The sequence below is a fragment of the Saccoglossus kowalevskii genome, chromosome 12 (assembly GCF_978046115.1).
Source record: "Saccoglossus kowalevskii chromosome 12, keSacKowa6.1, whole genome shotgun sequence".
Classification (NCBI taxonomy): domain Eukaryota; kingdom Metazoa; phylum Hemichordata; class Enteropneusta; family Harrimaniidae; genus Saccoglossus; species Saccoglossus kowalevskii.
Window position 1 is genome coordinate 23556128 of NC_140652.1, and position 25061 is coordinate 23581188.

A 25061-nucleotide genomic window follows, 5' to 3' on the forward strand; every position below is an offset into this window, starting at 1 on the left:
TTAAATTTAAAAACATTTGTGATGACACTATTATGTTTCATGTAAACGCCAAATGAAAAAAATACTTCACACTTAGGGTGATACATTCTACCTTCACTAATATGACTACTCATCAACTTATTTTTTTTTTTTTTGGAACAGTGGATATATAGACATGGGTTGTTTTTCAAAACGCTTCACAAGATGACAGGTGTTCGGGGTAGTTTTGCTACTGCTACAAATAACAGTTGTCTACCGTCTATCTTATGATATCCGTCTGTGGCGAAATATAACAAAGCATGATATGAGAGAATACAGTTATGATAGTAACTGGATATCCGAACCGCCAAATCGAAAACCTGCATCTAATATTACGAGAACAATTCACAATATATCACAGCGATTACCCACAGGCACAGGGTCGGTAGTTGTAATAAATAACACCACATGACTGAAAACTGTACAAACTTTGCGCACAGTAGAGGGTACTACTCTAAACCAGTTACTGACGAAGAAGTCAATTTTTCTCTATCATTCGGAATTTATATTTACCAGTCTGTTTATCAAGTTGAACAGTTACTGAGGATTATTTATAGATATCATAACGTGTATTGTATTCATATCGACGAAAATTCTAGTGAGTTTAAGAACATCATTTCATTAATAACTAGGTGTTCTGACAATATCGTCTTAGCTCCTATTTTTCCCAATCAAATGGGGATCAATGAACATTTTAAGAGCCGAACTCGTTTGCCAAAAGGATTTGTTATTGAAAAATAAATCCTGGAAGTGTTATTCAAATGTTTGCGGTCAGGATTTACCGTTGAAGACAAATCTAGAAATCGTGAGAATTCTTCAATTATATGGTGGTAAAAATGATATACAAACATCTGCACGAGTTAATGAATTGAGTGCAAAATTTGTTTATGTAGAAGATGACAATTCGATATGGAATACGTGGGCTTTTAAATCTGATCCACGCCCAACAGCAAAAAGGGGTATTCGCAAAGGAAGTTTGTTCGTTTTTTTGACTCGTCAGTTTGTATTCTTCCCACAGAATTCCAAAATATCCAAAGATTGGTTTACCTGGTTGAACGATACCTCCGTCCCAGACAAAAGCTTCACTCAGACATTAGCCAGACTTCCAAATGCTCCCAGGGGACCAAACAACCAAGAAAGCCCTGAGATGCTTACTCGATATGTCGTGTGGAACTATGGTGCTAGGCCAAGGCATATGTGCGTGTTCCCTTGGAAACACCTAAAATTTATATCCTTCCAGACACGAGTTATTCGCCAATACATTTTTCCCAAACTTTGATTATATTGTTTCTAATTGTTTAGGAGAACTTGTTGAGAATCGAACAAATAACCCAGTACAAATAAATATAAATATGTATAAAGAATGTATTTCCACCAGGGTGTGTGTCCTTCAGAGAACCGTGGTTTATGTAAACTGAACTGTAGTATATGTCATTGCGAGTGCATATCGAACATACATTCTCTACAATGAGACGTTTGGCAAGTATCGCATCAAATTCAATGTTTCATATAGTTGCATGTTAGGGAACATACTACAAATGAACGTGAGAGAAGCTTTACATATGCAGAACGTTTATTACATTGGAAAGCTGCACAAATATTGAATAAATGCAGACAATTAGTAAATTCTTACGCTAGTTATCATTAACAATATTAGATATAGATAATTAAATTCATCATAGACAATTCATGTTCGACAATCGTTCTCCATAAAACCCTTGATTTATTAGTTTGGGTGTAAGCAGACTTTTTAAAAATCGAGCAAGTGTAATGCAAGCCTGGGCATAGCGGTCGAGCTCGCTAATATATATTCCATAGATAGGAGTGGAGTTTGATGTAAAGATGTGAAAAATTGGTGATAGTAAAATGAAAATCATTTCGTTTTTTTCATATAATTTTATTGGAAGTAGGCAAATCTAAGCAGTAGGCAAAAGTAGGCAAATTAAGAAACTAATTTAGAATCACTAAACCGATAAAAGATTGATTGTTTGCACATTTACTGTTTTTAACGAAAATTGAGTTTTATACAAATAAAGAAATAAATAATCCAAAAAGCTTTCGGAATTTGTTTCCATTCGAATGACGATATTTGAGACATATTTCCCTAAACCTGGACAAATAATGTCGACTGAATAGAATCAGTCTCATTCCTAATAAAGTAGATAAAGACGTATTCAACCACTATATACTTGTAACGATTAGACTATTATTTTTAAAATTGGATAGCGTTTTTTTATTTATCATGTAGTATATCGGGGATATCAAAAGTGTTATTTAAAGTAACACTTTGAAATGATTTTGTTTTTTAAAATGTCTTTGGAATGTTATTATATTACTTCTAGAAATATGGCACATATGTGTCAACAGTGCTCATAATTAGTTTAGTGTTTTAATATATCTGACAAAAGCATTACGACGTGCAGTCTGAAGACGCTATATTCTGAGATGGTGATTCATTGTATTATTCAAAACTATACCTCGAAATTGGGAATGCCTAATAGGTTGACAGACATATGCCACATGTATTGCATTCATGAAAAATTTCACCTTTGGAGGGCGACATGCCTGGCACATGTTTATAGATCGGTGAAGGTCATTGAATGGAACGTATCTACATGTGGATGTTTATGGAACACGACGCGATTAAACGGACACGTACTGGTGAAGGCCACGAATTGAATTGTAACTATTGCCAGTGGCATGCAGCATGCAATATGATTGAACTGTAACTCTGTATAGGGCCGCTGATTTATAAATTAAGACGACACATGGTGTGCATATTATTGTGCAGGGATTCGTGTACAAGTCTGTGAACTCTGGGAAGGTGACTTTAGACAAACACACACCAATACCACCAGATATTCCCAATTTTGGACAGGGGTTTATGGTAACGAATTGCATCATTTTGAGAAAACTTTTTATCTGACATCAATTTGTCCTATATTTGATGACAGCCATGTAGTAATAGATTGTTCTTTAAATGTTTTGTTGAATTTACGTTTGCGTGCTACATATCTTTGTGTCTAATAAATGTTTAAATAATTTATTGGAACGTATCTTTTGCATCTGCGTATGAATTAATCTATTTAATAATCTCTCCTAACATCCCCGTGAATATTCTGAATTCAGTTGTGTGCTTCGTCATGCGGTAACCAGAATCCAAACAGTGAAAGTACGTTTGTTAGTCTTTATATTTTGTAACCACTTGATATACTTCACCTAATATAAAAAGGGATTGTAATCATAAGGCCAACAATTGTTTTTTTTGACAAAGGGGACAAAAAACAATATTTATATTTTCAATTCCGAATTACTAATTTAGTAAATCACATTAGTTATTAAATTTTGTTTTATCTTGGATAGTGATATTGAGTAAACAAAATATTATGTGTTTATTATGTTATTATTTACTACTGTCACATTGTTCCGTGAGTTTTGTTCACTCAGTTGCATTATACAAGGGACAATGTGGGTGATTTTGCCAAACGATTGTTATTTTGAACTATTTTTGAACGCCAAACAAAAATGAAACAAACCTCGCATATAGTGAGTCGGAATGTTTACAACTAAGGTATGACAAAAGACGTGCGACATTAGTCACAAATATACGATATGAGGTGGTAATGCATATAATTCGAACTCACGAGAATACAATAAATTACATGAAATAATACATATGAACGCGTTTGTACGTGAACATAATACTGAATGTATGAGTACACAGACGACGAAAATTCTAATAATGTATGCAAGACGAATAATAATAATAACAATAATATTAGCCATGCCATAAAAAGAGTGGATTCATGGCTTTCAATTTTCTTGGTCAAAAAATAGGCAGGTTATATAAAAGACAGGTCCGACAATTTAGGGATGTACCAATTAAATCCGTTATATGATTGTGCCTATCAACGATAATATACAACAAACTATGATGTTCAGATGAGTTGTTTCATAAATACATACACACCTACATGTCAATATATGCACACATAAATATATTTAATTAATAGAAAAATGAGATATTACAAGTGAATCTTAAAATTTAAATAAAGAAAAAATACTATAAAAAAAACATGTGGGTTTTTCATCAAAGATTTTTTTAATATATAATTTGACTTTCACTAGCCAGGTTTGAATGGCATATATACAATATATGTGTAGCTGGTTTAATGAACCATTGTTTATTTCTGAAAATCATTTGACAGCCTCTGAAATCTATATTGGCGTAAAGCTGGTAACTTTTGAACTAAATTGGAATAACAGTTTGAACTATCATAATTTTTATGCGAATTAACATATTTGCTGAAATGGTAATTGAATTCCTTCATGCAACTAAACAAACGTAACATATAACTAAAGAAATCGCTCGAAGTCTAGGCTTGTTAATACTATGGGTGGGAATGAGCCACCCTAAAACCATGTTCATGTATATGCAAATTTTGTTGGTTTCAGATACCAATTTCTGTTTGTTGAATGCTTGCTCATATCAATTGTCCCACTTCTAGACAAAAGTAAGAATACATTTGACATCAGTGTGTGCTTCAAATATACAGAATCAATCGTAAGTATCTCGGTCTTCCGTCATACACTCGTCTTATTTTTTATAGAACCACAGCCGCCATCATTGGTCACAGTAGGCAGTATATGAGGGACGACCTCCAAAATCATTTGAACTGGACCGGCTTTGTCAAACAATATTTTTGATCAATACTCGCTAAAATACTCTCCTGCCAATGGGTTTACTCAGCAACCAATGGAATTACTGTCTGACATCTCTGAAGCCGTGTTTGAAGGTTTAACACCCGCCACAAGATATACTGTTAAAGTGCAGACCATTAGTGGAACTTTCACAGTTCTGTCATACTGGAGGAGTTGATAACAAGTAAGTATACACTACATTTTTATGTACATCCGTATATTACTTATACACATCTACTATTTTTTTTTTCATACACAAATTTTGTTATGTGTTGTTTCTACCTTGTGTGTACAATGACATATATATATATAGGATAATGTATAATGTCCTATGTTATGTAAAATGTATAACGTTTATTATGTACAATGTCTCAACGATCTTTTTTTTACAGTAGCCAATAGTGGTTTCACCAGATATATTATTAAATTCACTTAAACAACTATTTGGATAAAATGGAGACCAGACATAGATGCAACCGGTTACCAGATAAGAGTATTTGATACAAACTCTATTTTTCTGGAGTCTGGTGATTTAAGCTCTATTACGAATTTACTGGTTTGGATTCTGGAATACGTTATTCTATTTTCCTGTCAGCAGTAGATGCAAGTACAATTACACAAACTATTACACTCTATCAATATACAAGTAAGTGAGTACATACTGCCCTCTACAGGTGAATTTATACTTACTTGTGCTATTTTGCTGGTTTCTGGCTTGTCAGTAAGCAGTACAAAAATCAGTCAAATTTGAGATCAGAACTATATGCCCTTTTAGGGAATTTATGACAAATTGTATTCATTAAACTCAGATTATAATGCTTTAATTTTGTGGGATCCATGAAATGTACAAGTGAACTTTCGCTGATCAGAATTACTTTTGGAAAATGCTGAAAAATTAGAAATATTATATACAGTATTTACAGGGCATTTATATTCACTGTATTTGCTCTCGTATTAGCCCATGCACTTACGTAAATGTATTTGTATTTTCATGGTATAAGTAATATTTAATGATTCAATGAGTACCCTCATTTACACAGTAATGGCGACTTGGTTTATTTAATGTGTCTTGTGTTTGTCTGGTATGTTGTTTAACTCAATTACATCACCATGCATTGCGTGATGTAAGTAATTATGCAAATAGCAGCCGCATGTATTTAAAACTGTAATAGTTTCACTTTAGTAATTTTAATAAGACGTTAAACTTCTCGTGATTAACAAATAGTCACCAAATCCTACAGTGAAGAAACGAAATGTTTTGCACACGTTGATCCGTTTCACGTACTGTACCACATTCTACAATTACGTCAGTTCTATATTTAGGAAGATATCGTAATTGTGACAAATGCTATTGAATACAATTATGCTGAATACAATGAACCCAACATGCCATTTATCACGTATTTTCAAACTCTTCGATGCGTTCTTTTTTCTGTACACAGAACCCAATATACCTGGTGCTGTGACGGCTGGTACTCCGACCTCAAACAGCGTAGCCATTGTATGGAGTGAACCAGATGGTGCCTTTGAAGGCTATGAAGTAACCATAACTAAGACTGACGACGGCTCAGCAATCCTAGACCGGTTTGCTATTAATACAGAAACTGCATCATTAAAGTTAACGGAACTGTTACCAGAAACTGAATATTTGGTGGAAGTTGTTGCAGTGGTTGGTGCAGGTTCTTTGAAGGTTGTCAGTGATGTGTCATCTCCTACAATGACAACTGGCATGTTGAGTATTCATTTTACCTAATTCTTTAATAAACCGTTTTTCGTTCATAGATATATTCATGCAATCGAACGTAAAAATAGAACAAACAACAGTCATAGCGTCGTAGTGACGTCAAAACATCATGGAGGATTCAACGTGAAACTATGAACCTTATCAGAAATTCTAAATCTGTGTACCTGCTGATAGGTTTGCTGTATGTCACTATATTTTGAGTATCAGTTTTGTTTGCCAGGTAAGATCACATGGTCTCCTTGCATTAATACAAAATACAATATTGAAAGCACTATTGTTTATTTGACAGCGTTAAGACATGAAGCTCAGTTAAGTTTCCATTAAAACCACTGTAAGAGGAATAGTCACAGAAAAGGAAAAAAAAACACAGTTTCCAATTTTGCCTTGGACAGTATCAAATTCCCTCTACTTTGATTGGTTGAATTCAAGCCAATTTACCTCCCGGCATGGAGTTTCATGATTCTTGTTCTCTGCCACAATTCACTCAGATTTCAATTTCTACTACTATAATAGTTTTAATATTCCAGTTAACATAAGCCAATACTTACATATACACTTATACTGCAATCAGTTAACCAGGTCCTGCCTCTCAGCGTTGTTTGTACTGATATTATATTATATTTATTTTGTAACAGGCCGATCTAAAGTTATTATTAATGAGACATACACAACCACTTCGTTGATCGTTGAATAGAGACTTAGTGTAACTCCCCCGGAGGGCAATCCACCATCATCGGTAACGGTGGCCGCAACCGAAACCTCGCTGGAGATTATCGATTTGACTCCAGGACAAGTGTACACCATTACTGTCTACGCAGTACAGACTGACTCGACTAAGGATGAGATTGAAACAGCAGTACAAAGAATAAGTAAGTTTCATTATCACGTGTCGTGGAAACATATTTCGTAGTTGTCTGGCTCGTAACAAATAGTTCATATGCTTCAAAGGCCTCACAGGAAGCGAACTGGAGCACTTCGCTAGCTTTTGAATCACGCTTATTTGATTGCGCAATGCGTTATTACACATGTTATACATCAAGGCTGAGTGTATTGATTGATACATTGATGGAAGGAACAATTGTTTATCAAATCACTTAAGAAATAAATGGTGTGTCATTCAACATTACAAATGTCACTAAATGCACCTAAGTCAGGGTTATGAATCCTAACTCCGAGTGTGGGCTGTCATTAGTTTATACAATGACAATTATTGAATACACAATTACATCTCTTTACAACGCGTAATTCGTTTCTTATAAAACGACCCAGACTCCCCGTGACAAAAGGATTTAAAATTCCCATCGTTTCATTGACGAACATCCAGATGTTATTTGAAATACTAATTAAGTACGTAATTTGCATAGTATTACCTCTTTGAATGTCAAATTTGTCACATTTCACAAATAAATCTGAAAGTTGTTTTTGTAGTGGGTGAGAAACTAGGACCCATTAGGCTTAAAAATTAACGACTAAATTACAGAACTACAGTAAAATATTCAAATTGCTATGCAAACATTTTGACTATGAAATAATGATCACATTTATTATTAACAGAGCCACCGGCACCGCTTAATCTAACCATGACTAACAAGTCCGTTTCTAATATCTACTTATCCTTGGATGCACCGAGCTCTGGCTTATTTGACAACTTTGTAATCTCATACTCCCATGTGGACGGCTTGGTTGCCTCACCTCTAACCCTTGCATCATATGTTACTACTATGGCGTTCACTGGACTGTCACCAAACCAGCAATACACGTTTGAATTGTTCGTTACGTCTGGTTCAGGTGACGATTTGACACAGAGTGTGTCGGTAACATTGTCTGTTACAGCCGGTATGTATAGTGTATATATATTATAATAGTTTGTGTTCCATAATACAATTCAAATGTGCTAAAACCATTGTTAGCACGTTAAACGCCTACATACGCTTTGTGATCAATTCTTCTAAATCTATATACCTGCTATTAATGATGAACAATTTAGAGCAGTTTACCTAATGTCTTGATGCTTTTAAAAACTGCATACTGTTTTGTATTGTAGATCTTTACAAAACGACATACCACACATCTATTACGCTGAGCAGAGACACGTCGCTCTGGTGTTGACCTTGTCTTTACCTTTTATGTATTTTCTGGAATGTAACTTTTCATTTTGCAGAATGTAACTTGAAAATACAATTATAAATAAACCATTTCATTGACACGTGATCGATTAAATTCCAGTTATTCAATATCTCTTGATTTTCTTAAGCACTAATTTAATTATTAAAGCTCCATTTATGCACAGCCATTACTTTCATTAACAAATATGGAGTATTAATATGTATACCAATGAGTCAACACCATTATTCAGCAAGTTGTAACTATGACAACTGCACTTGATTGCAGTCAATATAATCACAATTCGCATGTCTCCAGTAAATAGGCAATAATGAAAACCTACCTTTATGTCGAGTCTTTGCTAATGCCAGAATAATGAATCTTACAGCTACCGTCGTATGGACACTACCAACTGATGGACTATCTAGTGGATACAGTGTGAATAAAATATCAACTGTGGAGGGAAGTGTTCAAAGTACAGTAATGAGTAATTATGAAATCAAATGTATGTATTTAACCATAAACTATATGGGTAATGCAATAATTCATACTTCGTTTAATTATTAATTTCTTTTGCTGAGATTTCGTACATTTCCGTGTGAAAATTCTCGTACATCTTGCTTAATATTACATTCAACAGAGAACGCTGCTGTTACTGCTACTACCGGCTTACCTGAAGGTGTTGTGACAATTGTATGTACAATATTTGCAGTCGTGGGAATTATCGTAGGTATCATAATCGGTGTGGTCTGTACGAAAATACGACGATCCAGCAGAACCAGCAATGACACTGACGACAACTACCAAGACATCGATGTATCAGCCCAGCAAGATGAAATTAAACAACACGAATATGCAGAATTACAGCCACGGGAGCCTGAAGCTCAATATGAAAGCGTGGATAAAGTTTTTTACTATTCTAAAGTGTCTGTCCGAGTTTGCATACTCAACCTGCTGCAATAGACCATTTTCCGTTCACTGCGAGAATCACGCGTTATGCGTGAAATCGAACGTAAAAACAGGACAAACAAAGGTCATAACGTCGTAGTGGCGTCAAACATTGCGTGGGATTCGACAAACGCGAAAATATTTTGGGGGCATTTCCATGCTTAATAATGTGCTGTACACATTTGATGATAGACAATTTCGATCAAGTAAGGGTATTCGAAAGCAATATTCCTCTGTCGAAGATCGGACGGTCGATGTGAGCAACGAAATTCGAGTTCAAAATCAAATCGTTCGATTTTTTCAGTAGACGTTCGACGCGCGTCTTTCATGCATCTCGCGAGATCTCGCAGTTGAACGGAATATCACCTATTGTTCAGAATACTTCTTGTTTTCCGGTTGAGCGTATAAATTCACGGGTAAACGACATGCAAACATACAAACATCTATATGTCTATCTATCTAAAATCTATACACATGTCGGGGGAAACATTGAATGTTGATGAATCGCACACGCACAGTTTTGGTTGAATAGTTATGCTTTGATCGAAAGCACCACTATTTTCGATTTGATACCGATCGACCAATAAGAATGCAGCATTTAAGTGACCCGCGTGTTTCAATGCATCATATTTTAGACACGAAAATTTGACAGAAAGACAATTATGTCTGGTAGTAACGGCTGGTATTTGCAGGATAGTATATTCGATCATTTTGTACATTATGTGAGGTGTTTAGTATATTCCTTTGTATTATTTGTGTGTTTACAATATTGGTTTGTATTAAGTACGATGTTTATAATATTCATGTGTAATAAGTCCTTATTTACATTTTTTGTATTAGGCGTTTTGTTTCAAACAGTGTTTACAGTACGAGTTTGTGTTACAACACCTATTTTTAATTAAGTTTTAATTACAATATTCTTATGTTGTAAGTGCAATATTTAAAAAAATATTTTGTATTGTATTACGTTTGCTGTTTTTATTTTATTCACTAAAAATTCATGTCAAAGGAAATGTAGTGCATGTGTTCAAGTAAATTCGTGATAGTTTACTGAAATGATAACAAAACTGACAATTATATAGTCTTACTTTAATAAAGTAATTGAGTTTTAGGCGTTTTTAAAGCCACCATCGCAGGCTGTGTGTTGTTACAGTGTACACGTGTTAGGTACATGTTTTTGTATAGAAGGACAATGAACCAATGACGTGTAGAAATCGCACCTGATTCATGTTTATATCATAGTTAATTATATGTTGATTTTCCATTTGGCAAATAAAAGTAGAAAACTGGATAACATAAATGCGATCGAAATACTTCGAAATTAATAAATATTATTTCAAACGTAAATATTATCATATTTGGGGCTCATTTCTCCTACGATTTCCAGTACACCCATGTTTACATTCATTAGTTATGTAGTTATGTTACATTACACCTAGAACATAACATAGTAACATTGTTTCCCTAAGTGTTTATATATATATAATTATATATAATGTTTATATATAACAGAAATGGTGCTTTCTAAACCCGGACTAGGAATCAATAACAACGTCATAATATGTATAAAGTGTTTTTTTCTCGAAGAAACTATGATAGGAGTTAGTGATACTGGACGGTAACTCTTAGCTGGAATCCTATTTTAATAAACTTTAAACTCACTTTAGCTAATTTAAACTGCCCGGGAAAAACACATACATCAATGCAAACATTAGCAAAATTAGGTTAGAATACGTGTATATGAAATAATCGGAGAAACACTTCAAAGGAGTTTGGTCGAAGGGTCGTCAATATCACACGATTTCACAATTGGTAGTGAATTTAAATATTTCAAAACAAATTCGGTGGTTATATAAGGAATGCTAAAAGATGTGATGGAATTTTCAGCTTCCTTATTGACAAAGTCTTTTATTTTCATAATATGCTGTGCCAGATATCATGGACAGTTATATCAATTGATGAAAGAAACTCCTTGGTTGATTTCCCAAACGATGCGAACGTGGGTGTCATGGTTGGAAAAGAGTTTGACCTTGTTGTCATAGAAACAAAATGTTTGGAAAGACTCTCCATTTCCAATTAATTCAAAAAGTTATTGTTTTTATAGATCTAGATCATGTTTCTTTTGAGATAACACCTTACAACACCTCAATTTACATGACCAAACATTATTTCAACCTGATTATTTGAACTTTTGACCTTCCCTGACCTTGTTAGGACCAGGTGTGTTGGTATATATCATGTCAGCTCCACTGATAGGGAAGATGAATTGCAAAGCTACAATTTATTTATTTTTACTGTGTCGATATTGTTGCTACATATTGAATTTGGATACAATGAGGTGATTAGTTTATTCATTCATATCGAGTTTTATCACTCCGACCAATTTTTTGGTTTGTAATTTGTAATCTCAAAAATTTGTTTTATCGCTAGGTGTCTTCTTTAATATATTCAAATAATTAAAACAGTTTTTATTACGTCCATTCTCTTATCACTGATTTGATCTGTTTATTTTATCTCATATTTTATATCATAGATTGACATGCATCTAAAATAGGGTCAACAAGTTTCAAAACTGTCAATGATAGCCATGGTGCAAGTAATACTGCTCTCATAGTGAATTCATTACAGAGAGGTTCATCTAGTCAGGCTCTGGTCCAGTACCACTTTTCGTGAATGCTTTTAAATGTTAAATTAGAGACACTGAGGTGACGGTTATCCATAACTTGTCATATTAGTACCTAAGTCCGAGCTAGTTCTATGCGTGTCCAAAATTGAGCGCGTGAGTGAGTATACAGCTGCTGCACGACTATTATAAACCCTGTATTGAGATCACCAAACACACTATTCACTGAATGAGCATTGATGATATGCCCAGCTTTGAAGCAAACGATTTTCAGAAACTGAGCGTTCACATATCTTAGGTTGTACAGTAGAAATTCATGACGAGTGTCAACGTTTAATCTATTGAATAAAATGAAAACAAACAAAAGAATAGCTGAATAAGAGCAAAATGGAATAGCCTAATCGAAAAAACAATATTTATATTTTTCTGTCTGTTCAATAATAACTTCAAGCATAAAGTACTGGTAGATTTTAAGTGTAGCAGCCATATTTTTGCAGTGATAGAGCAAAGTGAAAAAGGTAAATTGTCAACATTATTGTGTCTCTGTATACTGTATATCGTGTTCAATCATTATAAAATGGCACTTAACGTTGAGATAATAATTTCAATTTGAATCTGAGTGAATTAAGCAATTGATATTTACGATGTTATTTTGTACACGAGTAACTACCTATTTTTTGCCTTATAATGACATTATCCCAATCATGCTGGAACGATCACGTCAGTATCTGAAGTTAATGTGAATGAGAGTTTGACATAGTTAATGGTTCCTTAAATAGACTGCCCACTCGCCATTGTAAACTAGTTTAAATGTTCGCCTCTACTAGATAATCAGACACTTTGCATCAGAGTATCCGTGGCATAAAGGTTTTTACTTTTGGTGTATATCCACTTTTGCAAATAATTACAATTGGTATGAACATATTGGCACCGAAGGAATTTTAGAATAGATTCCTATAGCCCTCTGCTTATTCAATGTTGGGAAATGGCGTTTTAATAGCAGAGTGTGAAACTGTTGCCTACTTATTCTGTTGCTGCATATAAACAAATAATATCAGCATCGCGATACCACATTTAATAAACTCTGGTAGTATAACGACAGAGAACAATCAACTTATAACCTGTCAAAATATTTAGGATGTCACAGCCACTGGCCAAGTGGCAATTTTTGTACTGCCTGTGACAGTATGGGTTGAAAGTGTGCAACGTTTTAGCATTTACAAATGAAAGTACGAACGCAAATCGAATTACTGATAAAAAAGTCCTTACCAGCTCAGTTAATTCTTCGTTTTATTCCAGGTTTGTTTAATTCAATCATATCACTGTTTCCAGAATGAAGTACATTATATTGTTCTCCGTGTTAGGTATGTACTTGTTTGAATTATATATAACACTAACATTGTTCCTGCATTACCTTTCTCAAATGATTGCATCTGCCATTATATCTGCCATTATATATTCCTTTCTTCATTATTCAAATATTATTTAAAACATGCAATCCTAGAATGTTCAGTGTTCGATAACATTAACATTTCATCAGTACTGTGACGTCAACTATCTTGACTCTCCAGCAAATGATTGCGGGTGAAATAATTAATCATAAACACTATTGTGAAAATTATTGGCAATGAATGAAAAAGATAGGGAAACCAGTGTCATCGTCTATCACTTTGACAGATGTGAGGAAAATGTAAAACAATTTGCTTACTTTCTTTCTATCTATACGGTGATTCACAATATGTGGCTATATTTATTTCCACGTGCAAGCACTTTAATATGTCCAGAATGTTCTGAATCAATGATATTATTCATAATTCAGTTCTGTGACGGCATATGTGTATTAGTATATGTTGTCTGTTCGCTAATATTCAAATATAATACAATACAATATTATATTTTTGTTTGGCAGCAAAGACAAATAGTGCACTGGTTTAGCCTGGTATTTGGGACTGAACCCATCCCCAGAGTATAACAATCACGTTTTTTAATTGCATTGGGGTCTCTGGAGTGGGAAATGGGTGGTTGGGAAAAAATGTAAGTGGTTTAACATCTTCTTAAAATGCAATTACCAATTTGCGTAATGGCGTGTTTACGAATTAAGATAAATTCGACTAAAAGTTGTGTTATTCTCGCATTTTTTAACATATATGCATATATTTGGTATATATTTTGTTTGTAAAACCTTGTTCTATCAAGATATTCAAATAGTCCAGTGGATATGTACTGAAAAACATCAAAACTGTTCAGTTTATGTTAAAAGGATGAAACCTTGTGTCAAGGTACTATGACTTCTGCTCAACATTTTAAGATTTGGAGCCACTTCTAAAAATTGATTTTGACGTCACAATGACGTCACCAATACCGAATTGAATGTTTTCCTTTAAACAGCAGAACAGCTAAATGTATCGCTGTTGTGTTTACTAGATTACTGCTTGCACATTTGCAACGAAATGTACAGGGAAAAAGTCAATGATTTTCTGCGCATGCGCCAAAGAATAGGTGAAATGCTTCAAATGGCTTATGCAGATTGTGGTGACGATGAAGGAACATACCTCGCAAAGGCGGCAAGCATCATACGAAGGGATATTTTTACCACTGCAACCAAATTTGATGGTACATTTAGCAAAGATGCTCAAATGCAATCTGTTTTAAAACATTACTCACTCTGGTCAGCATGATTTTAAATGGGTCTGATCTTACAGCAAAGAAAAAGCATGATATGTTATCTTAAAACCAAGCATGTCTCTCTGTTTCACAGATGGTCATATTCAATTCCTGTAACCGTTGACAAGATTTGAATAATACGGTGTATGATCGTCATAGCAAAGACCGAGAACCAACACTGCCTGTACATGTTGGCCTCAGTATTTACTCAGAAACTCGCCAGGCCAAGTTAGTTGATGAGATGTTTCAACTCGGCCTATCAATTTCCTATGACAGAGTTCTGAAAATTGATAACACTATAGTACGTTCATTGTGCACATACAAAATTCGATGGGTTGTCAGTTCTGAAAATCTTGTAAAATATGTGTTTACCACATCAGCTTATGACAATCTGGACTATGACCCTACCTCCATGACTACAAAGGAAGCTTTCCATATTCAAGCATCCTGATGATCATAACACTGGTCAGCCTTGTGATGGTAAAATATTCCTCCTATTCCTTCAAACACATCCTGGAAATTAAAAGAAGTTGGTTCTCTGAGTGAGGTTATGATATATAGGAAGACGTGGCTTGTGTTTGTAAGGTTGCGAATAATGGAATGACTTCCACCCATGTTATCTTGGTGGGCCTCCCACGCCAACCAACATAATGACCTAATAGTGTTAAAAACCATCTCATCAATGCTTTCCTTTTCCAAAGAAGATTCCCATTCTGTATTAAAAAAGTGACAACTTTTCTCAAGCCAGAACAGACACCTGTTATGACATATGATTAGCCGCTCTATGTCATTGCAAAGACAGTTCAATGAACATGGCCTGAGAAGTTTGGAGAGAATAATGTTAGGTGGGTTACATATAGAAATGGCGTTTATTAGCCTGATCGGATCCTGGCTTAAAGGCAGTGGGTGGATTCAAGCTCTAGAAGAAGCCATTGCATTACTGTGATGCAGTCATGTAAAAAGTCGCACTATATTCACTACTTAAAGATGCTCATTCCCTTCACAAAATATGTAGATTTTGAAGTCTTCTACCAGCAGTCTAAAAACATTCCTCAGTTCAGATACTGGTCAACTGCTTTTTAATTGGAATTATTACTGCTCACAGTTGTAAAATTACTCAAAGAAGGAAATTTTTAATTGTATATTCATGGGGCATTGGTGTTTTGCAATGGACAAGGTAAACTATTTTCGATGGCTTCCTGTTTACCTGAGGGACATGTTGAGTTTAAGCGAACAGCATTCTGAAGTTCACAATTCAGAGAATAGGTTTTCAGGAATATAGATTGATCATGCCCACGAACTAAACACTAAAAATGTGAAAGAGCAAAGTGGAATAATTGGCATCACAAGCAATGAGAATGCCCTGAATCGCTGGCTCATCTCAGGTCCTCAAATATCAGCATTGACAGAGGCATTTAAGAGCAGCATTCCCAAAAAAACAGGATGGAGAAGAAGCAAAGAAGCACCATGAAGAAATAGCATCATTCCAAAAGAGATTTTCTGCAGATGTTTGTAACTTGCATAGCACAATAACTGAATCCATTTTTAGAGTTGACAGATTCATTGATTGTCTTACACACAGGGAATATACACCAAGGACTTGCAGTATCAAATCTAGAAAAGATTGAAGAAGTGGGTCGAAAACAGTTTGAAGAAGGACTGACTCATTGTCAGATAAAATGAGCATCTTCAACTCACCCAAAGGGCAAACAAAGCAACAAAAGCGTATGCCATCTTTGAAGAATGACGTTTCATTGTTTTCCCGTCTCTTTATTGTATGTCAGAATAGGGATGGCAATATAAAAGAGCACACCTCCGTCAATTTCACAAAACAGTGAGATCAGGGAACAAAGCATAGCTGCTGAAGTTCGAGAGCATGGATTACTCGATTTCTAGCTGTGATCCTCCAGAACCAAAAGTGATAGTTCTTGATGGAGCAGCACTGACAAATAGATTGGAGCCAATATGACGTTTGCAGATTATGCCTCCAAGACAGTTCTTCCATGATTAAGAAAGTTGTCAACCAATGCATTGAGAATCGATGTGGTATTCGATGTCGATCTGGAGAGGTCACTAAAAAATTCTGCCATAGTTTACCCTGATCAACCCATGTAACCACGTGGAGGCTGACACCAGGATTTTTGTACATATAAAGTATGCTCAGCAAGGACAGGAAATGAATCGCACAGTCATTCACACAGTTGATACTGATGTTGTAGTTCTCAGAGTCGCTGCTGTAGTAAGACTTAGAAACTTACAGCTGACAATTGCATTTGGATTATGGCAGATACATCAATGTCAACAATATACCACAACTACTAGGTGAAGAAAAGGCCTGTGCATTGCCAATGTTTCATTCAATTACTGGATGTGATACAGTTTCCTTTCTTGCAGGAAAAGAAAAGAAATCTGCAATGAATACCTGGAAAATTGTTTCTAATGTCACACAGTCAGTTATGCAAAATCCATCTCTGATAACTGATGGAGACATGGCTATTTCTTGTATATATATATATGATCCCACAAGTGAAGTGTTAGGAACAAACAATTTAAAAAAGCTAAATCTTTTAATTTTACATTTAGATATATTGATGATGTATTTTCTATCAACAATCCTAACTTTTGTGATTTGCTCCTATTGATATATCCCACAGAACTAGACATTAAAGGAACTACAGAATCAGCTTCCTCGGCCTCATACCTTGACATTTACCTCGAATTTGACAACAATTGTCATCTTTCTACCTTTTCTATCTTTTCTTATGGCCTTTACATATCTCAGCTTATCCGTAGTATGTATTCTGATTTTAACAACGACATCGTCTTCTCTGTTTTAAACTATTAAGTCAAGGGTTTATAAGAGAAAGACTGATCTTGTCATTTAAAAAGTTATATGGCAAGTATCATCAGCTGGTGGACAAGTATCATGTTTCTATGAAACAGATGGTAATAGAAGCGCTGGATGTCAATTGTCTTGCACGAGGATGACCTAAAATTCACGATTGTGACTCAGAGAGATATATGGCGGGTGCCACATGTAGAGCAGGATGTGCTCACTCTTTTCGAAACACCTGACACCACCTCTTGGTTTGTGCCTTGAGGTCCATGTATCTCTCTCACCGATTTGACAGTGTGTTGTTTGTTTTGTTTGTGTGTTCCCTGTGTGTTCTCGGATTTGTAAATATTGCCTTTTGACATTGATTGTTTGGATTATAGTTGGGTATTGTTGCTTGGATTTTCATCATCTGTAAATACTGTTCGACTGCAGCTTTTTGCAAAAAAGAACCGAAGCATTGAAAATATTCCACCAACTAATGCTGGATTTACAATGAAGGTTTTTGGCAACTAAGGTGGACAGATTTACCCGAAGTTGCTGCTACTCTTCGTATCCTAGTTGAATGTTGTTGTAAGAATGGTTGCAAAAATCCTTGTAAGTGCAAAAAAGCAGGAGTAGAATGCACCGCACTTTGCTTCTGTAGTGGTTACTCTAATTATGATTCATGGCGTTATAATATGAATGTGTTAGTGGATACATTCATGTGTTCATTTCCAATCAAGCTGATCATTGTATGCTGATTGGAGAAGTTCGCACATTGCCTTATTTGGTAAACTGTGCTCAGTCATTCAAATGCATTCATGTTTGTTCATTTTCATAATGATGATTTTCAAAGCAAATTCTTCCTGGCGTTGCGTATCTAATGAAATTGTCCATATTCAGATAAAAACTAATTATACACAAATAAATGAGACATTAAATAAAATTGGTATGACTATTTATTCAATGTACATTTAAAATACTGAGGATTGCCTAATTATTTAAGTATGTTTTTTTCCAGCCAATCAGCCAAATGACACTGTGCCAACAGTCTAAATGTTCTTATTGAAGTTGATGTTAAAATACTACGAAACTCCCTATTAAACTTACCTCAGATACTTTCCTAACATAACACAAGTAATGCCATTGATTTATATATTTGTTGTTAAATGATTCGACTTATGGTCAACAAGCTGAGGAAAGTTCAAAGTGCAAAGGCCGTAGGAAAATTCCCAGATGATGAGGGGCTATAGTGATAGCAATACTTTTGTGTCGGGAGCAACAATATGTTGAGCCCGTCAGCTGATTCTCTGTGATTAATCTTCCAGGTCAGATAAATATTTAACACTTTTTTGTCATTTTTGCTCGTGTGAATGTTATTTTCACCCATTAAACATACATATGCGCCCTTCTAGGCTATATGAAACCTCTTAGGGCTTCGGCAATTTTTTTCGATAAGTATGACGTCATCAAAATGTTTTCTGGGGTGGCTCCAAATCTTGAATTGATCAGCATATAAAACTGTATAGGTCTGCCAAGTGCTTTTAACACAAACTGAACAATTTCAGTACATATCCACTAGACTAAAAGTGCTATTGAAAGTTTAGACCTGTTAGACTCAGAAATATCTGAGGCCATCGTAATTGTAATCAAAGCAAAACAGTAATTCAGTTCATGTATTTCAGAAGTTTGACTACATAAAATTGACCAAAATAGTGAAATGAGTTTCAAAATTTAAACTGTTGCGGCTAACATAACTAGGAATTAAGTACAGATCTACCTGACGTTGTTGAAATTAGAAAAAAATATACGACAGACAGAATGCATATCCCACGATAATACGTTTTCCTGCTATATTATCATCACAATACTACATTATCACACATTTCGTGCATAAATGAAATAAACATGGACAAAATAATTCCATTTTGAAAAAATAAAGTGTTTGCTATGTATTCACAGGCTTGGTATGCCAATCCTATGCGTTGACATGTTATGAGTGTGACTCATTGTCACATTCCGATTGCGAGGCTGATTATACTGGCTATGAAAGCATTTGTAGCCCATTATTTGGTGAACCAGTATGTATGGTGAGTATTGCTACACCAAAATAAATAAAATTTAAACTAAAACAAGTACAACGTTAATGAGTGAATAAAGTATAGTCATTACAATGATTAAAAAACAACCCAACCAACTGTAAAATATTCTGCTAAAGCTCATTACATTTCAATTAATATAGTTACAATCAACCTATTGCTACGAGTCAAGTAAACTCCTAAAGTAGAAGTTAGCCTTCGCCTTCCTTTTCCTCCTCCACACAAACACGATTATTTTTTTTTTGGTTTGAATAGACCACAAGTCAGAGCAACACCCAGATATGAGTGCCTATCTACAACTTCTACTACAGAGCCATTTAAAAAATAATTTAGGAATACGCTTAATCCTATATTGTGGCGCCAAAAATAGTACGATCTGACTTTTTAAGATTAAAATAACTCTAAATGGGTAGTAGGGAGTACACATGTGGTTGAAACATTTCAGTAATATATTTAGGGACTGGCCGTAAAGGGCTTTGTATACTAACAACAATATTGTATATACTATCCGATATTCACTTGAAGCCAATTAAGAGTAATCGAAGCAGCTTTAATATGGTATATATATATATATATTTACTTCAAAACAATCCCAAATTCCATGCCTACTGCAATTTGAATTGACATTATTTTTACTACAATATAAACTATTAAGTATTATTCACTTCGAAAGAAACCAAATTCAATTTCTTAATTTATTGGGGCAAATACTAAATATCTGATTTCTTAGGACTTAGCTTTAAATAATGCTGTAAATCCAATCTTTCAATTCACTCACTTATGCCTTTCTGCAGTTGACGTTTATTTGGTAGATATTTTCTCAGTTTCTCTGCTACCAAATATCCGAACATCAGCATATTTTGGGCAAACAATCACCTTTCTTAGGCGCGGTTATTGTCTCTAGCTAAAAATGCTAATTACTTAGAATGGTTCTTTGAGCACTAACAAATAGCTTACCTTGCTGTTTATTAATGTTAGTTATTCAAATTTAACCAGGTGCATCGTTCTAGGTACTGTATTGGGACCCCGCACATTCCACGGTCACGGTCACGGTGTAATTTAAGAAAAATAATTACATTTATTATATATAGAAACTTTAAGCATTGTCGATGTCACCAACATCATTAGCTAATTGGTGGGACCATGTATGGAAAAAAGTTTATTACGGGAATAGTCTGTGATGTCATGGCAATTTACCTCTGCCGCCTTGTAAATACGATGCGACGTCGCGGTTTTTTCTTGCAATCCTTAGGATTAATTAGTAACAAATTGTTTCGCAGATAAGCAGAACCAAGCAGAATGGTGATGTAGTTGGGTTCTCTCGTAGCTGCAGCGACGAAACTATGTGTGGCATATTTGAAGGCTGTTTTTCTATTGAAGGTTAGTAATATTTTTTATCATAGTACCAGATGCAAACTCCTATAAACGTCTACATTTATGAAGTTACTAAAGTGTTAACAATATAGTATCAGAGGTACATTACTTGGAGTTTGCAACTAAGCTGACATGATACCAAGATCCTGTTACAATCTCGCTTTCGCATAAGCGTTCCAACTCAGAAAAATACGAATGCGCATGTCCGAGGTAATTAGGATACTGGGATGTCCAGGTGGATCAAAATAGCTGCTCACAATATGACGGACTACGATAACTATATTTTCTGTACATTTTCGATGTATTACATTTTTTCACTATGAATGTGGTAATACATGTTTTATTGTTTTATTACAAACCGCCTATGTAATGTCAGAAGGTAGTCGCATCCGTCTCGCTATCTACGAGAGGAGACTTGAATGGGATATTGTCACCATACAGCACTATGTGCGTTGCATACCCCAAGTAATGTACATATCTCGTCATTTCTTTGGTTGTACATGTTTGTTTTCTTCTCAGATGTGAATATTTGCAGTAGTTGCTGTAAAACCAACCTGTGTAACTCTGTTGCAACACTAACATTCAACAAGGGTATGGGTATTTTGACTTTACTGGCAATATGTTTTATGTTGTAAGAATAGACGATGCGATTACAAACACGTATAGCTCGCCTTGAATATTACCCTTTTCTTAGTAGTGATGTAAATATGTATTTTCTATATGCTAATTGAATAAAGTTGTTCGTCAACAATCGAAATATGCGTTTAAGCAGTTACTGGCAATCGGGTTATAAGGCAAATGACATCTGTAATTACGGTAATGATGGTAGTGAGCTTATCATATAGCAATACAGTTACCATTTGCCAAGTATTAACCTTTTTTATTTGGCAAAGGATTGTGTTGGCAGAATTTTTATTTAAACTAGAATACGGATAGTTCACAAAATATACTATTTGTGCCCTTTTTAATCATCGGAAGCGCGAACAATTAAAGGTTAATGATTTTAGAACTTCATTTTTGCAATAATTGAGTTGAGTTTTCCGGGACCTGTTAACGTTAACGAATGTGCTTGCAACAAGGATATTAAATGTTATATATCCAATCGTTTGCCTTAGCTTTGTCACAACTTTAGAGTGTGTGTAAACATGAACAAACACGTTTTCGTATTTTACGAAAAGACATCGTAAACACCAACAAGTAAGCTTACAATACCGAACCAACATGTTTCAAATATAACATAAAACCACCAGAGACATTCATCTCCTAACTAGGTGGATTCTAACTGCAATAAAATTGCTCTTATTTGTTTATGGGAAAAGTTGACAATTTATTCGCAGTGTTGTTCGAATCGGAAGTCTGAATGAAAACTCATAACTCAGGGGTACTTTGCAGTAGTATTCTTCTGTTGGCATTGCCGTTTAAATGTATTTGTCACTGTCACAGTGTAAGGCCTGCTTATTGATATTGAGAGGATCAACCACAGAACTTGCATTGGACAGGGGGTTCTTTCACCGCTAGACTGGGGTAGACAAGACAATAGTACTGGAAACGAAATACACATACTCCAAAATATCAAATTAAATCTCCTGGCTTTAATACTTCTCAAAATAATTACAAGAAACAAAGCACAGACAAATAAAACTAATCAATTCACTAAAATGGGGGATTGCTTAGGGAAGTTGTGTATTGGTGATAACTCACAGTTCTAGGATGTGCAGATTGATGACAGTCAATGGCTTCTGCAACACAACAAGGATGAAATACATAAATAAATATTTGAAAAGACCGACAACAACTCAAGATGACAACATAATTCTGCAGAATGTAAATGATGGGTGAAGAAGTAGTTTATTTCCAAATTGTGTCAACCAATATATTAATAATATAGCAAGTAGATGCAAATAATGTAGACATTTTTATTTTATTTAAATGTTATAGAAATGATGACACAAGCGATTTATATTTCTTATAAATAAAATATATGATGTATATATATATAGAAAAAGAGTAATCCTGCAGGTCATTTTTGTGTGTATAAATGATAATTTTAAATCATATGTACTGATTCAATTTTTTAACGGGTCAACTAATAAATAAATATCACAATTTAGCAAATAATTAATCAACACAAAAAAAATATTACAAATTATATTATTTTGTTCACACTAACCATTGATTAATCGCAATCATATATCCTACCTGAATCGATGTGAAGATTTCAATATTAGTATAGTGCTTTTTTTCGAGCATGATATGAAAATTCGAATGTTCACTGTGATAACTCTTGCATATTGTTGGAAATTACTATCTAATAACCATGTACTTGTGACCGATCCCAGGTCATTTCCAAATAGTAAAATTGATTGAGATTGGGTCAACATGTACTACACAATTATGGTAACATAACACAATTTTATTAGAGGAAATAATTTCAGCATTTAAAGGATGAAACAAAGTTTATGTTTGGATTAAAAATCACCTATTATTGAAACTTGTGGATACGGAATATTTTGCTGGTGAATGTTTTTCACCTGAGCCAAAATGATCTAGGCGTTATCTTTAATTTGACAAATGGTACATGGAAGAACACTATTGTAATTGGAAATCTATGAATGAAAGGGGATTTCAACGTTAAATAACAAATCAGAGAAGGTCACAAATATGCCATAAATCAGATCAGACTGGGACGGAGGAGTTATTGATTCATTCAGGTTCACTAAACTATGACTGGGAGGATCTCTTGTCACAAAACAGATTCTGTTTTCCCTTACATATCTCTGGCTTTTCAATACGTGACCTGTGTATAATAACATTTTGAGCGAAAAATATTTTCCAAATCACCGTGCTTTACAACGACATTAACACATACAACATATCTCACTTCAATAATAGTCTGCTTCAAACACGCCACTAAACTAAATGATAAAATCGGAAGAATCGAGAACATACGATTGCCATGAAACATAATAGACATAACATGCACATGCCCACAGTTGTTATGAACATAAACCAACGGTTTTAGGGATAATTTCGCGCCACAATACAGTACAGACATTTTCTTGCTAAAGTGAATTAAATATCACATGATATTAACAACCCGCCCCTCACATATTAATAGGCGACTCAAACCATAGCATAACAATATTTCCTACTATACATTCGAACTTTAATACAGATGAACTTTCCAACAGAACTATGAAAAAAGAAAAGAACTCGACTATTACTTAATATTGAATACAAAAACGTTAATTGGTAATGTATATGATATTATTATTTAAATTATCAATCGTATGGTGTAAAGTAAGCATTAGTGATCAATATAATAGACAATTCAATTAATATGAAGGTAATCCACGAATTCTGATAATGACATAAATTGTCTAGAAAACCAACGACTTCGTGCTGTTCGCAAAGTGTCTTCATCAAGTCGTTTGTGCACTGATGCATTCTCGTCGTCTTTGCATTCATTTTCATTTGAACTCTTGATATGAGCATCTACCTCATGTGCACTCACTGTGCACAGTGTGATCATAACTAGGAATACTACCAGTCGAGTTGAAGTCATTTCTATGTAAAATAAAAAAAAAGTATTGCTACTACTTGCTATTTCGAGAGTCTAATCATCTTTAATAAAAAAAAGAGCATTATGTTTATAACAATTCAACATATGTTAAGACATCATTCAATTTATGAGGTGTTATATGTATTGTATTGTATTGAGGTATAATTATCTGCAGGCTTTATAAGTGTGTACACCGCTTACCTTTGAGAATAGTAGTGTCTTTATGATAGCAAGAAGGCAAATATTCATATGAAGCGATTGGTATTATATAGCGATGTTATTCACCATACTGTTTATGTTAATCATGTTTATTTTAACACACCTCATTATATATTCATTCAGGGCGCCGTATCAATGCGCAAAGAAAAGAGGCTAGGGCATGTATTATCCCTAATTTGACTCGGAAAAAG

General features: G+C 34.5%; 1 protein-coding gene and 1 long non-coding RNA gene across 2 annotated transcripts; one reads left to right on the plus strand and one right to left on the minus strand.

Annotated features, from left to right (window-relative positions):
• The first annotated feature begins 12589 nt into the window (after nucleotides 1-12589).
• Nucleotides 12590-21846, plus strand: LOC144350002 (uncharacterized). The gene is made up of 5 exons (XM_085506189.1): nucleotides 12590-12655; nucleotides 13437-13501; nucleotides 19579-19706; nucleotides 20996-21095; nucleotides 21609-21846. Exons 2-5 carry the CDS (start codon nucleotides 13471-13473, stop codon nucleotides 21722-21724), a joined length of 375 nt encoding a protein of 124 aa, XP_085362315.1. The 5' UTR covers nucleotides 12590-12655; nucleotides 13437-13470; the 3' UTR covers nucleotides 21725-21846.
• Nucleotides 21847-24233: 2387 nt separating this feature from the next.
• On the minus strand, nucleotides 24234-24945 carry LOC146735651 (uncharacterized). Its single transcript, XR_014931162.1, has 2 exons — nucleotides 24853-24945; nucleotides 24234-24656 (listed from the first exon to the last, which is right to left on the minus strand). It is a non-coding gene; the product is annotated as an uncharacterized LOC146735651 (long non-coding RNA).
• Nucleotides 24946-25061: the final 116 nt, after the last annotated feature.

Excerpts from the sequence above, each read along its gene's own strand:
- LOC144350002 (XM_085506189.1), top strand. The coding sequence starts at position 13,471 with ATGAAGTACATTATATTGTTCTCCGTGTTAG. Across the intron at positions 13,502-19,578 it reads TATATTGTTCTCCGTGTTAG|GCTTGGTATGCCAATCCTAT; the intron begins GTATGTACTTGT and ends ATGTATTCACAG. Across the intron at positions 21,096-21,608 it reads AGGCTGTTTTTCTATTGAAG|ATGTGAATATTTGCAGTAGT; the intron begins GTTAGTAATATT and ends TTTTCTTCTCAG.